Here is a 15,642-nt window from a genome sequence, read left to right on the forward strand (position 1 = left end):
ATCAATCTAATTCTTTTATTCCTTGGTGCTGACACATATTTCTGGTTTTGGGTTTGCTTAATGTAATAAAAATAAAAAACAATGTGACAAAACAATTTGGTATTTAATACAATAAAAGCAGATGTGAACATCCTTTGATTTTATTAACCTGATGGCAGTATTTAAAATAAAAGCAAAGTACAAAAAGAAAAGAACAGAAAAAATTCTATGTGGCCGCATGATTGTCACAAACTCTCTATGACTGCAGGTTTAACATATTCTATAATAGTCTATAGTCTATGCTTGCTGGGAGGGTAGAATTGAATTGAAGCCATGCTTGTTTTTTTGTTTTTGTTTCTCTTTTTGGTTGTTATTATATTTGAAGGGTAGCAGCTATAGAACCAGCCAGGCTAAGAACCTCAAAGGGTGCTTTGAACATCACCTGTTGAACAGTCAATGGGCACGAGTCCGTTATCCAGAAGTAGGTCAGACCATTCTCAGGGTGCCCTGCAAAAATACCATTGATATTAAAGGCACCAGAAGTTTATTATGACTTGTACACTGTCAAAATGTTTTACTGTTTATAAAACAAACGACAAAAGTACATAAAGTGAAAAAGAAAAACGCACATTTGAAAAACGACAATATTTCCGAAACACGACGTAGATATGATCAGAATCACAATAAATGACAGAATATGACAGCGACAAAATTCAAAATGACAAAAATATAAAACGGCATAAAATTATAGAAAACGACAAGAATACATATTATATATTCTCTATCTAAATGACTGCAAAGATCAAACTGGAAAACAACACAGAGCTACTTAAAACCTATTTTGCGTAATGAAATGTTTATTCATCATAAAAATGAGGTGAAAGATGAACCAAATGAAAAAATGTGCTCATTCATGCAAAAAAACAAACAAGATTAAAAAAAATGAGCTAAGATGATAATGAATTACCTTGATTATCATGTTCAAAGCGTTCCCATGATCTGTTAGGAAAGATCCCATGAGTAACATAAGCGCTGATTTTTGCTGCTCCATGGGCCGCTAATACTTTCTAAATAATATTGAGAGTAAGAAAAGCAAGCAATTTATTCCCTTTGTTGAACATGGAATAGAATTACACATACACACAAAACCGCAAAAAATTAAAGGCAGAATACTTGAATGATTTCATTTAAATGCTTTAGTACCCTCCTAGAAATTAGAATTCCTTTTGAATCTTGTCCCTAGAATGCTAAACTATAATTTGTGCTGTCTTCTAAAATAGAGAGAGAGAGATGCAATTGTTTTACATGATAAGGCAAAACACCACAGATAGGCAAGTCAAAAACTTGTTCCAACCTTCTCATGAGATTTAAGAAAAGAAAAAGGAAAAAAATAACAGAGTTTTTCCAAGATAAAAGGTATAAGCCTCACTATAGATTTCACTCTCCAACCCCAGAAACCATGCTTGCTTTAAAAAATTATAAACTTGAATTTCAATACAACAAATGTAATAAGTAGTGAGCAGGCATGCATACCTGGCATTCAATCAGGGTACCACCTGATTGGACCAAATCATCAACTATCACAACATGCCGTCCGCTGGGGTCTCCCTCTTTGATACGCACAATTCGTTGGTCACCTTCCCGAACTTTAGCACAAACAATCTGAATATCAATTGTAAGATGTTAGAAGCAGGTTGGAAGGCACATATTATTAACAAGCATACTTATGAGAGCATACACAATTGGTGTTGCTAGAAAATACTCAGATGACCCCATCTATTATTAGCCAAATAAATATTTCATATAAATGACATTTAAATACCGTTGGGAAATGCTGCAGCTGCTTATGAAATCTTTTCCAAGCTCCATCATCGGGAAAAGCAATGGATATCTGGTAAGAAAGAACCAGCACAGAGCGTCAACAGATTATATGCACTACGGTTTAAATAGTTCTCAGCTTATCTGCTTATGTCTCCAGATCACTTAATGAAAAAATGTTTGGAAGATCTAAAGCTGGTTTTACTTCAATGAAAAAGTAACAAATATTGTTTCAAGGCATAAATATTGCCAGTTTACAGTTGCCTAAGGCCCAAAACAAATGCATTCCATTGCCGAAATTCATAAATTTGTCTCAGTATCACATCCTTAACTAGGCATATCAAGGAAGAGTTGCAAACAACCAAAATAATTACCCCATTAATCAAAAAATCATAACACTAACAAGAATAAGCGTTGATGTTGAAGCTCAGCAAAATTTGAAGACTTGTAGTATCCATTCCATCAAACAATACTTACATTATGCGAATCAGGGAGCTCTTGAAGCCTATTTTTGAGCAAAGGTATCCCACTCTCGAAACATGGTAAAATATTGTCCCCAAAGTAGAACCTCTCCTAGGATCAAGAATGCAGGAAAGCAAAGTGGTGAGACAATTTTCCCATAAAAGCCTTACTTTTCCTAGAGTAGCAAGAAGAAGAAAGCTTGCACCTTAAAAGCTTACAAATATTTGGCACAAACCTGCAAAGCATGGATATCAAATGTCACTATACTAGTAGGCCCTCCTCTTGAAATTGGTATATTAGATAAGGTCCTAGCGAGAGTGAAGGCTGTTGCAACATCTCCTTCATCCTCCATACGCTCAGAAGTTCCCGTGGGGAAAAATGGAAGGACCAATGTGAATGAGGAGATGAACAATTTGGGCAAAGCATAGATTACAGAGAGCTGCTCAAAGATAACTCCTGGGGAACTAAATGATGCCAAGAACGCCACATGTTGCCCACGAATGCCATGTGCATTGGGGATGAAAATATTGGGGAACCCATCATCAAATTTCCTAACATTTACAAATTCAAAAAGAATGTCAAATTTGAGTCTTACTCCATTGCTAAAAATTTAAAGAATCCATTAAAAACATGTTATTATCTTAGATAGACCAGTTCAATCACATTCATAACGACCCTATCGGACCCATATAAGAAAAAAATCATGTAATTGAGCATAATTAGATCATGATCAACCTTCAACACCAAAAACCATAGCAAAAAATAAAAAATAAAAACCTTACAATTGAAGGCAAGTATCGGCACCAAATTGTAGAATCAAAAAGTAAAAATCACAAAATGCGATATAATGAGACACAATTTCTTGTAAAATTAGCAAAGATAATCGAATTGCTACCTCCATGTAATGGAACGAAGCTCAATGGAGTCAGACTCGGAAGCAACTCTTTCGGCGAGTGCTTTAGTCTCAGCACAATAGAAAAGACAGACCTTCTTAGAGGTCTTGGCAGCGGAGGTGGAAGCCGCCATGGAAAGTGATGAGGAGGAATGAGACGAAGAGTTGGGAACGAATCGAAAAGAATCGGTTTCAATTGTCCAATTCTGAGAGTTTTCAAAGCTCTTGATCTCGCTCCGGACCTGTACTACGAGCCTCTTCTGGTTGGAAAAGAAGCCATTGGAGAGTGACGATTTCGAAGGAAGAGGAAGAGAGAAAGAGGAAGCTGGTGGTGAAGAAGGTTTCAGAGATTTGAGCGCATGGGAACACGCGGGTGTAGTGCGCGACGTCGGAAGAGGTCGAGTGGCCGCCGCCATGTGGCGGTTACTGGTTTTTTCTCCGGTTCCGACCACGGCGATAGATTGCTTTGGTTCGTGTCCAGCTGAGCTGAGGTGACTACTGACTCAGTCTCAAATATGCGACAGTTGTTGTCATGTGTCAAACGAATGAAACGATCATCTTCTTCATTTTTACCAAATTGCCCTTCATTTTTTGTGAAAATTGCTTTTACAGTCAAAACGCCACCGTTTGGAGTATTATGTTTTTTTCTTAATGTTTTTTTTTTTCCTTTTCTTTTTTCTTTTTCTTTCAACAAATATCTAATTTATTTGTTTTTAATGAAATAGAATATGTAACTGTAATTACTCATTAATATTCTTTTTTTTTTCTATAAAGATACTCATTTAAATTCTTAAATACAAACATTTTTTTTTTTTTGATATTTTTAGGGTAGCATAATGATATTACAATTTTGAGATATTGGCAGCTAAACCACTTGAATTTTAAAATTTTTAACACTTAACTACAAAAATTAATTTTTTGGGGCAAACCAACCTAAACTCTCATTTCGTTTTTATCTCTACACCTCCGTCCAAAAATTATAAGTGTCATGGTGGACTATCCACGTGTACACGTAGCAATTTTTTAGTGATCCACGTAATATTAATTATTAAAACATTATAAAAAATAATTTAAAAAATTATAAAAAAAAATATTTTCTTTTCTTTTTTTCTTTTTTTTTTCCTTTTCCTTTTCCTTTTTCCTTACTTCGTCTTCTTCACTAAAAAAGCCCTAGCGAACCCTAGCACCCAACCCCCCTCACACACTCTCTCTCTCATGATGCACAACGGCGACAACCAACCCGACCCCCCCCCCCTTTCTTTTCTTGTGCGGCGTCGGAGCCACTAACGAACTAGGAGCCCACAAAATTGGAATCCCCAAGCCCCGACCTCCTCCTCTCCCCAATCTCTCAACCAACTCCGGCGACCACCACGAAGAGAGAGAGAGAGAGAGAGAGAGAGAGAGAGAGAGAGAGAGAGAGAGAGAGAGAGAGAGAGAGAGAGAGAGGAGACAAGAAAGAGAAAAAGATGATTTGGGAAGGAGAAGATTGGGAGAGAGAAAGAGAGGGCCTGGGTGCTTCGGCTCCGGCCTGGGTGCTTTGGCTCCAGTGGTGAGACGAGAGAGAGAAAGAGAGGGCCTGGGAGGGGGTTTAGTAGAAAAAGAAGAAAAAACAGAGAAAGAATAAGAAAAAGAAAAAGAAAAAGAAAACTAAAAACAAATATTTTTATTTTATTTTTTAAATATTAATAATTATTTTTTAAAATTTATATTACGTGGACCACTAAAATTTGCCACGTGTATAAGTGTGTACACGTGGACAATTCACCGTGGCACTTAACTATGTTTTTTGGACGGATGGGTACAAAGCAAAACATAATGAAAATTTAAGTAGTTTTGGCCCCCAAAAAATTAATTTTTGGGATTAAATGTTAAAAAATTTAAAGTTTCGAACTATGTCCTTTTTCTTTTTTCCATCCCTCCCTTACCACTAAAACTAGCTTCAGTCACTTTTTTTTTTCAAAATTAAATATACTGGATTTGTAGAGAGCAGGAACTTTGAGATAATTCACAGCTTATTAAGAGTTAGTCCCACATTGCTAATGTATGGAAATAAATTGTGTATATAAGATGAATGGGCTACTCCTCCCATTGCCAATTGATTTTGAGATGGAACACTATTCACCTTATCCCAAATTCTAACATGGTATAAGAGCAAACACAAACAAACAAAAAATCTCTAGCGCTATCCAACCCCCGAAAAAAACCCCGATCGAAGTAGAGCCAAAAAAAAAGAGCCACCAAAAATCCAAAAAAAACTGATCCAATAAGAGCCAAAAAGTTAAAAAAAATACCACTTGTGATTCGGGGATATATATAGTGAGCGAAAAAAAAGAGCGACCAAAAATTCAAAAATATTGATCCAAAAAGTAGAGCAAAAGAGTCACTTGTGATCAGGGATAGTGAGCCAAAAAAGAGTTGCTTACGATCGAGTTGTCCAAGATGGTGAGCAAATAAAATAGCTACCATCTTGGGGGGTGTTAGAGAGTCCCACATTACTAATGTGTGGAAAGATAATAGAATATATAAGAGGAATGGGCTACTCCTCCCATTGCCAATTAGTTTTGAGATGGAACCACATTCATCTTATCCCATATACTAACATGGTATCAGAGCCTCTTGTGATCCGTTGTGAGCCCAAATTGCCACCGGTCCAAAAAGTCATTTGTGATCCGTTGTAAGCCAAAGTGTTGCCGGTCTAAACAGATTCTTCTGTTGTCTCCCCTTTAACCTCTATTTGGGACCTTTCGGACAATTTGTGCCAATTTTCAGTATTGGAGTCTTTGACCTATTTCAAAATCCACAAATTCTCGACGTGTACACCCACAAATTTCTTGATATTTGGCCTTGTGGGATCCTTTCAAATGTCACGTTCGGTCCTGTGGTCTCTTATAGGTCGTTCGTTATACCCACACTTTTCAGGCCCAAATGTGAGGAGGGTGTATTAAGAGTTAGTCCCACATTGCTAATGTATAAAAATAAATTGTGATATATAAGATGAATGGGCTACTCCTCCCATTGCCAATTAATTTTGAGATGGAACCCCATTTATTTTATCTCCTAATTCTAACACAGCTTTGAAATGCTCATTGCCCATATCTTTCAGAGACCTCTGCGCCATTCCACCACTACTAATTGACGAGCCCGTCGTACGTGATCCTACCTATACTTTCGCCATTGTTGGTTGTTTACTGATACAAAATAGGGTTTATTAATGGGATAGAGGTAGAGACTGGGGATGGTTTAAGCATCTGTGAGAAGAATAAAAAAGTAATATAGTCTGGAATTAATAAATTAAATCACATTGCCAAAATTGAGACGAAAACAAGTTTAAAGATCACATAGGTTTATGATGAAATTACATTTAATGCTGAGTTTCAGGGCTAGCCGTAGGCGAAATACCATCTCTGGAGCCATGGTCAGCTCTTTCCTTAACTCCTTTGTACCCATTAAGCTTGGGCGAGGGAAGAAGGCAATCAAAATCCTGAGAAGGATTAAAACTAGCCACCAAACCCTCTTTTCAGTAGGTGAAATCTCCAAAAACGGTATGGGTTGAGGAAGATCCGTGTTGGTGAGCATCGTGTAGTGCAATGGAAGCAATTTTGTGATCCGAGGACTGCTAATCCAGTTCTTCTTGGAAATCTTGCTTGAGCTTCCTTTTTAAGCTTTTCCCAGTGGAGAAGGTTTGGTTCTGATCTCATTCCACGGGGGGCTGAAGGAAGAAGATGAGGATGAAGGAGATAAAGGACTCGACGATTTCAATATCATCTCATGTACTGACAGAAAAGGAAAATGGTAGAAACTTAATTTGACCAAAAAAAATATGAAAATACAAAAATGTGACATATTTTAAACCATAAAAATGTAAAGATTTGTAAAAGTCTATAACCTAAATGTAATAAAAAAAATATGCTATATAAAAAAAGTAAAGTTTTTAAATTTTTTCATACTTTGTGTAATAATTTCTACTAAAAGTAAAGAATTTTTTTCTGATGCACCTTCAAATGGATTGTCTTAAACCCTAATCTATTTAGATATTTAGTCTATTTTTTTTATGATTTAATTATTTAGAATGACTTATAAATTATTATTTTTTGAATAATTTACAGTATTAAAAATAAAATTTAAATATTTTTTTTCGTATCAAGAACCTTATTTTTCATAAAGTCAATTATTGCTTCAAAAAAAAAGATAAAATCAATTATTAAGAATTTTTTAAAAAATTATAAATAGTTTAAAAAAATTATAACATGTATATTTATGAAGAAAAAAATTTACAGTAATTAAATATTTTTGTAGAATGGGAAAATAGGTAGTGGTGTACCTGAACAACTCTTTTGAGAGATGGACTACAGACTTTGAACTGCCTTTGTATCCAATGTATAATTAAATTTCTCATAATGAATTTATAAAAGAATTACAAGAAAACTATTGCATCATATTAAATTTAATCATGCCAATTTTATTATTGCAAATGAAACCAACCACTAATCATTTAGCAAATAATAATAACAATTGTAATGTATACAATATATAAGTATTCATGTCATAAATATATATCTACAAATATGATGAATAATTACTTGTGAGGTATAGATTCATCAAGAAAAGCTTTAAGGCCTTTCAATGGAGGCAATGTGGGTGGTGAAAGTGGAATATTATAAGATAGATGAGTATTGGCATGAATCTTTTTGGAGTTCCTAGTAGGAGCTGGTGGTGATGGAGTTGACCTCTTTTTAAGCCTCATTTCTGTACAAGATTTTCCACATTTAATAATGTAACTCCCATCTTTAAACACCATAAATGTAAATCTCTTTGAGAATTTTCCTACACCTTCTGTATACATATAATAATTAAGAAACCATGTAAGAGATTATATATATACATATATAATGAAATGAAATGAAATACTATATTACCTGCTGGAATAATAATATGTAAGCCAAAACATGAGAAGAAGAACACTACCACAATTAATAATGATGTTAATCTTTTTCCCATTTAGAATGGTTTATTAATTTTGTGTTTTTTCTTTCTTCTCTCTTAATATGAAAAGTTGATTGATGTGATTAATTATATATGCAACTATGATTAGGAAATTTATACCAAAATCCAGGGAATTGGAGCTAGCAACCGTATATAATAATTAAGATGCTCTATTTTATTAAAATAAGTGTTATCTAACTTTGACTACAATTAATTAAGTACTAAATATTATTTGTATTAGTTGTGGCACTTGGGATTAATTTAAGATGAAATTGAGTGTTAAATGTTTTAGTATATATAAGAGGTTGTTGAATAACTTCAACACACTTGGTGACCAAATAGCTCTATGATCAACCCCTAGCTAAGCTGTCAACTGACACATGCATACATATTTTCAATATTATAAGATTCCAAAAGAAAAAGTCAGGCTTGCCAATATTACAGTAGCTAGTAATTCAGTGACAAACTCTATACATCTAGTTTTCTTATTTTAATTTAGGTTAATTTGGATTTTCTTCCCTTAAATTTTAACATGTACTAAATTATATTTTTAAAATTTTTTTGGCCATTAAAAATTTCTCTAAACTATTGAGATTGTTGGATTTAAAATTTTTTGTCAAATTTCATTCAATTTTACTAATTCAATGGTTGTTTATGTACTAAATCATGCTCACTACATTTTGATATCTACCAAATTAAGCCCCTTGAATTTTGACATTTACTAAATCATGATCTCTGAACTTTCATCTATGTTAGACTTTTCTTACTAAAATTGGATAAAAGTTCTTAAATCTAACAATCTCAATAGTTCAAAGGGGATTTTTAACAACCTTAAAAGTTCAATATGCATGATTTGTTACATATTAAAGTTCAAGGGGCAAAAATCCTTTGAACTTTAATTTAATAATTATAATAAAAATTAATTACTAATCACTCATAAATACCAACTTTTGAGGGTAATGCTAAAACCCTAAACTCATGAACAAAGTAACTTTCATTTTTACTTTTAAACACTAAAATGATTTTTAATTATGCTTGCTCAATGATAGAATTATTTTCTAATTTTATTCTCTCACTCACGATGCATGCTATTCTTTTTTTTTTTTTTTTAAGAGATACAATATTGAAATTTATGTAAAAAAAATGAAGGTATTTTTGTAAAAACAAAGATTCTCACATTCAATTCAACTACTCCCCTCTCCCTCATAAAACCCTAATCTATGGTTGCTTTTTCACGAAAAAATTCTTCTATCTCTAAATTGGAGTGCCTTCTTATTCCCACTAATTATTTCAGGACACATCATTTATACTTATTTTACATGTATTAATTTAATTTAAAGTTTGTTAAGGAATTTATTATATGTTAAATAAGTATAAATATTGTGTACTAAAATTATTAGTAGGCGAGGAAGGATACACTAACTTAGAGACAACAGATTTTCTTTCACTTTTTCATGGCCGAGGCATTATTGATGCTTCCTCATGTGTTGAATGGTGTCTCGATCAAATGGTTCATAGTGTTATTTTTATGTTATCTATTGTTATTGATAATTCAGTAATAAGTATTAATTATTGTTTGATTGTAATATCTTTAAATAAAATAGATGGTCAAATTAATAAACAATTGTATACAAATTCTATGTTTATTGAGTGCTTTTTTTTCTTGATTAGATTAGCTGGCATGTATTTATATGTATCTTTTGGAGAGATGCATAATTGTTCTATTAGCTTTTCAAATTTGTATTGTACGTACGAACATTACTCAATTTTAACCAATTAATTAAATGTCTTTTCCTATAAATTATGTATACATAATTGTGATCATTGATATTTTAGATAGTTGTAATGTAGGAGTGTTTGCAGACAATTAATATAAAATAAACAACATTAGCAAAATAAAGACTTAAATATATAAATAAAAATTAAAACGATTATAATTTTTTCATTTTGAAGGTATGATTTTTCTATAATATATAAAAATGGGGTACATATATATATTGGGAAAATACAAACTTGCAGGAAAAGTTTATTAGTAATAATAACGTGTGTGATGGGGTGTGAGTTGTTTATTATATGGGTTGTCGTGATAAGTATGGTCATGAGGAAGACCTAATATATCTATAGTAAATAAGTAAATATATATTTTGTTGATGAGAAGTCAAGTCAAGTCTAGTTTGAAAGTTTATTTATACTTTATATATAGATTATAATGGTGTTATATTATGGTTTTGGTGAATAACTAATTATTTAGAGCATTGTTATTAGGTATTAGTACGTGGTAGGTGGCGTCTCACGATTAATTAGAGATATTTTCTAAAAATTATATTCTTAAATTATATAGGACCCGATACTTTTTTTTTTTTTTAATAAAAGACGTATTTTATTAAAGTATTTCTTGTATAATTACATCAAGGATGTTACTCGGAATAGAAGTACCCGAATAACTACGATCAACATATAACCATGAGGCTCGAGCAAAAGCATGAACAACACGATTGACAGATCGTTTAACAAAACGAAAATTAACATTGTTCAAAGTAGAAAGAAGACCTTGCACTCCTCAATACAACTCTGAAGAACTTGGATCGTGACAAGGCTATCCGTCTCAACCGTAATGTTAAAGAAGTTTGAGTTCTTTATTGATCAACTAAGAACCTCTTTCACTCCAAGAGCCTCGGCAAAACCCAAATTCACCAATAGTTGTATTATATTGAGGAGGGTGCTAGACACTAATAGTATTTTTTAACAATTCTCTAAATATTATGCCTAAATTAAGATTACCTTTAGTTGAGGCTAGAGCTGAAAATAATTACGTGACGTGTTAATTCAGTCCATAATTTATTGTACTTGTATCTTATAGAGTATAGGTTGACACAGCTTTGTATATGCTTAATATATTTATATTTTGCTAGAATTTGTATTATACTTTGTTCAGATTAATCTGTTTTTTAATTTTTCAAATAGACATGCTTCTCATTTTCATACTGTTATTTTATTACGATTATTGAGCTAACTAATAAATTATATGTGTTTTTATTAACTTTAATTATTTTTATATAATTTTTTACAATAATTTTACATAATCATATAAAAAAATAATTATAATTTTTAAAATTAAAATATTTACTATCATTTTCATAATTTATAATATTAATTATTATGAAATTATCAAGCTTTTTAACGTGTCGTACTTTCAAGTTTCATGCCATCAAATTAATTAGTCAATTCATGTTTACGTGTCGTGTTTTTTGATTATTTATCATGTCGTATTGTGCCAATTTACAACATCATACATGTTATATATATCTAGTGTCATATTTTTTCATATCGGGTCGTACTCATGCTTTTCAAACTCACGTATTGTCAAAAAAATTTAACCTATATTTACAAAATTAGTTAGAAGTAATAAAATAAAAATGAATCAATTAATTTTTACTTCATTAATCCTTTTGTTTGGTTGTATAGTACTATTGAAATATTTTCCACTATTTTAGTAGATTGACAATTTCATATTAAAATAAAATAAGAAAAATTTTAAATTTAATAATTTTCTTTATGCATCTTTAAATTTTATTTTACTCTATTGTTATTCTCATTCTTATATATTGTTATGTTTTCAATCTTTCCCACCAAACAATACAACCTAAGTGAGACAAAGTCTTTCCAGCCGAATCATCGGATGATCACAACGAAGCAGAAGAAAATGTCATCGTAATTAGACTAAGTTTGTTAATTTGTTTGTACTATTTATTATTATTAAGTAATAATATTGATTGATCAGTACTACTACTAAGTCAGTCAATCTACGTGGTGGTGTGGCTTATAATTAATTTATCAATTTTAATAATAGTGTTTTTTTTTCTTTCTTTTTTTAATATTAATCTTCAAATTCTTCATTATCATATATGTTTGACGTTTCATTCACTTCATCACGACCATGGATTTCAATATTGATGTGTCACTCAACTCAACTCAACCAATATTTCATATATATATATAGTCGTCTAAGTACAAAATTTAAAGTTTTTTTTTCTTTTTTACAAGTTTAATTAAAGTATATTAGGCATGCAGTCACTAAAGCCTTTATTATAGAATTAGAATATACGTATGGACCATTACAGTAATTAGAAGAATAGAAAATAAGTTAATTGTTAAAGTACATCCTACAAAAAATAACTACTTTTATTGATAACTTTTTTGTCACAACAAAAAATTACTTGTAACTAAAATATAATTTTTAGATACAAGTTGTCACTAATTTACTTTTAGTCACAACAAGTATTATGACTAGCTAAAAGTATATTTGGTCACACAATAAATTGTAATTTTTATAACTAATACATTTAGTCAGAGACCTTTTAGACACAACATAAAAATAATAATTTATAATTAGCCACAACTTTTTTACTTTTAATCATAAATTTTGTTGTGACTAAAAGTAAGATTTTTTGTAACAGGACGATTCTCCTCTTCTTCTTTTCTTTTTTTTTTTTTAGAAACAAAAAATATGTTCTTTACAGTAACCATCCCATTAGTCTTTTTAACACAAAAACTAAATGTAACATTGACAAACTCATTACAAATAACAATAATTTGTTTCAAATTAATTTCTTAATCAGTTGTAATGACTGCATACTTAGAATATGAAATTGATAGAAAAATTAGTATGATAATTGTGTTATATGATTATATATGTATTGTTATCCGTGTTTTTAGCAAAAGACACGTGGATTCCAAATAGAAGCTTAAGGCCTATCAATGGGCTCAAATAACATAAATTGGCCCGAGTCCGGGATCAATTTTGCTTTTCGAGAGAACAACAACATAACTCACCTAAGCTAGGTTCCGTCAAGCCTAGTCAGCATCCAAAAGGTCTATCTCCGTGTATTTGGAAGAGGTCCTTGGCGTGTATTCGGAAGCCCAATATTAGTTTCTCATTTTTGCCAAATCGCACAAGATTAGGAATTACTTTCCTAGAATCTCGGTGAGAGGATGATATCTCACTAAAAAAGGGAACTAAATAATTGGCTATCAAGTAATTAATATGTCATTAATTACCCATAAATATAGTACACGGTATGAGCAACTAACTTCGTGATAAGGCCTCCACATCAGCATACAGTACACAAGATGCCTCGTGGGTTGGGCTTACTTAATAAGCCCAAAGTCATTGTATTATTTTGTAAAATCTTATGAGCTCTATAACACTATAAATACTCACTGAATCATTCATGCAAATGATTAAAAATTCTTGACTTACTTGCTCGAAAAAAGAATAGAGTGTTCATACTCATTGTATTCCCTTAGGTTTTTCTAGGCAATCTCATAATAATATTGACTCGTGTCTAAGACTCATTAATGTCCAAAATATCATGTAAAATATATGAGTGTCTTCTTCATATATGTCTCTTTGAATTGTATTTTCTTTAGTTCTTACATTTAATAATTAGTTTTTTGAAAAACTCGATAAACATGTATAATATGTAATGTGGGCCTTATTTTTTAAAAATAGGCATTTGAGTTATAATTCTTCGATTACAGAGATTTTATTTAATTTTAGGTAGGGGTGTGCATAAAAATACATCCAATCTAATTGCAACCGACCATCCCATCACAACCAACCGTCAAATATTGGATATTCAATTGTGATCGAATCATATTAGATGTTATTTTTGAATATCCAATTAGATCGGATCAGATGTTGGATGAGGTGTCCAAAAATCTAATACATGCATCCAACACTTAATCAAATTAATTAGTATTTTGATTTAATTTAGATGAATAATTAAATTATATGTTGTCATACTTAAAATATATATGTATATATGAAAATTAAAATATAAAAAATTTACCCTTTTTATTAGATTTGATGGATTCAATCCAAAAAATATATACAAGAAATGCATCTAATAGATAAAACTGATCCAATCTAAAATCCATGTTGGATCGATTAAATGGCTGAAATTAATTGGACCGGATGAGATAATAAAATCTAACATCCAATATATAATTGGATCAGATATGGATAGGTCTAAAAACATTAACTGTGGTATGATAAACACTCCTAATTTTAGGTGTATTATAAATGATAAACATGAATTTGATTTTTTTTTTTTATGATTTATGCTTAGTAACGGTAGGATGATGATCAAGAATGTTCTTAATAAAAGTACGACATTTGTACCACATGCAATAAGTACCATTACTGTATTAGTGTTGGTAGAGCTGAACCGTACCCTGAGTACCTCTAAGTGTTGTACCATGTGCACTACATACTTAACCAAACTAGTGTTGGTAACACCAGATTGTACACGTTGAACATCATATACTATACCAATGCACTCAGTACCACTACTGTAATAGTGTTGGTAGTATATGAATCACATAACAGCATGCATACAATACACATACACATATACATATATGTGTTCGATGCTAGTCTTACCTCGTTTTTAAATTCAAGTGTACCAGTCGACTTGAATAGAAAATCATGCGCTGAACGGAGGCCCTATATCACAATCACATATATGGGGTAAACAATTTGTTGAAACCTTCTCAGGGACCTAAACTCAATACTAGAAGTTGTTATATCGATAAATGACATGACAATACTCTAAATATCGAGAAAACACAAAAACCAAGGCTCTAGAAACTGCCAAAATCAGTAAGCCAAAATTTGAAACCGGTAAACCAGTTTCTAAGGTCTTGCTTGGAGAAACGTTTAACTGGTTATCTGCAGAAAATCCTAAAAACCTCGAATCTCACTCAATTTTTTTTTCAAACTCAACCAAACTTTCCAAAATACTTGAAATATCATCCAAGAATAGTTTTCAAGCAAAAGCAGCAGCAAAAATACACAAAAACGAAAAAATATGTCAATGTTGAACCAAGTTTGAATTGAACCACTCAATAATCCACCAAACACCCCTCAAACCAGCTCTAACTAACTTAGAATTAACCCTGAAAACTAAAACAACACCAAATGAACTCAGACAGAAACTAATTTCCATTTTTTATGCTTAAACCTAGCAAAACCTCAAGAATTCAAAGGATAAAGGTTTTCAGGGGTTAAGTTTGCTTGAACCATTTCAATACTTTGCTGAAATCTCTAAAAATTGATGAGGTGGATTGGTTTTCTTCTAGTTCTTGTGAGCTGAAAGGGAGAGAGAGAAGGCAAGAATTAATTTTTGCTGTCAACTTAGGTTTTTTTTAATTAATAGCTTAGTCTAGATAAGTAAAGATAAACTTAAGTTTTATCTATTTATTAAATATTGACCAGCTGCCACTTAGCGGAATAATCCACCTATCCTCAAAATAAAAAAAATACCAAATTTACGTTTGTTGTAATGCTTAACTAATAAAATTGCTTATGGGTAAAATAGTCCAACACTATAATCTAGCCTAATCTCGATATTGCAAAATCAAACATATGATTGTCCCTCTTAGATAAAAGGTTTTAAGTTACCCCATGTGACTCTAATAGCCATTTATTGCATTTTTTATTGTCA

At 31.6% G+C, this 15,642-nt stretch overlaps 1 protein-coding gene across 1 annotated transcript; it reads right to left on the bottom strand.

Annotated features, from left to right (window-relative positions):
- Nucleotides 1-120: 120 nt before the first annotated feature.
- On the bottom strand, nt 121-3,702 carry LOC115712680 (ribose-phosphate pyrophosphokinase 4). Its single transcript, XM_030641008.2, has 7 exons — nt 3,155-3,702; nt 2,495-2,810; nt 2,275-2,370; nt 1,802-1,870; nt 1,513-1,641; nt 947-1,046; nt 121-486 (listed from the first exon to the last, which is right to left on the bottom strand). The coding sequence occupies exons 1-7, from the start codon at nt 3,565-3,567 to the stop codon at nt 353-355; spliced, it is 1,257 nt and encodes a 418-aa protein (XP_030496868.2). The 5' UTR covers nt 3,568-3,702; the 3' UTR covers nt 121-352.
- Between the last annotated feature and the right edge of the window lie 11,940 nt (nt 3,703-15,642).

This window comes from Cannabis sativa, chromosome 4 (assembly GCF_029168945.1).
Source record: "Cannabis sativa cultivar Pink pepper isolate KNU-18-1 chromosome 4, ASM2916894v1, whole genome shotgun sequence".
Taxonomy (NCBI): Eukaryota; Viridiplantae; Streptophyta; class Magnoliopsida; order Rosales; family Cannabaceae; genus Cannabis; species Cannabis sativa.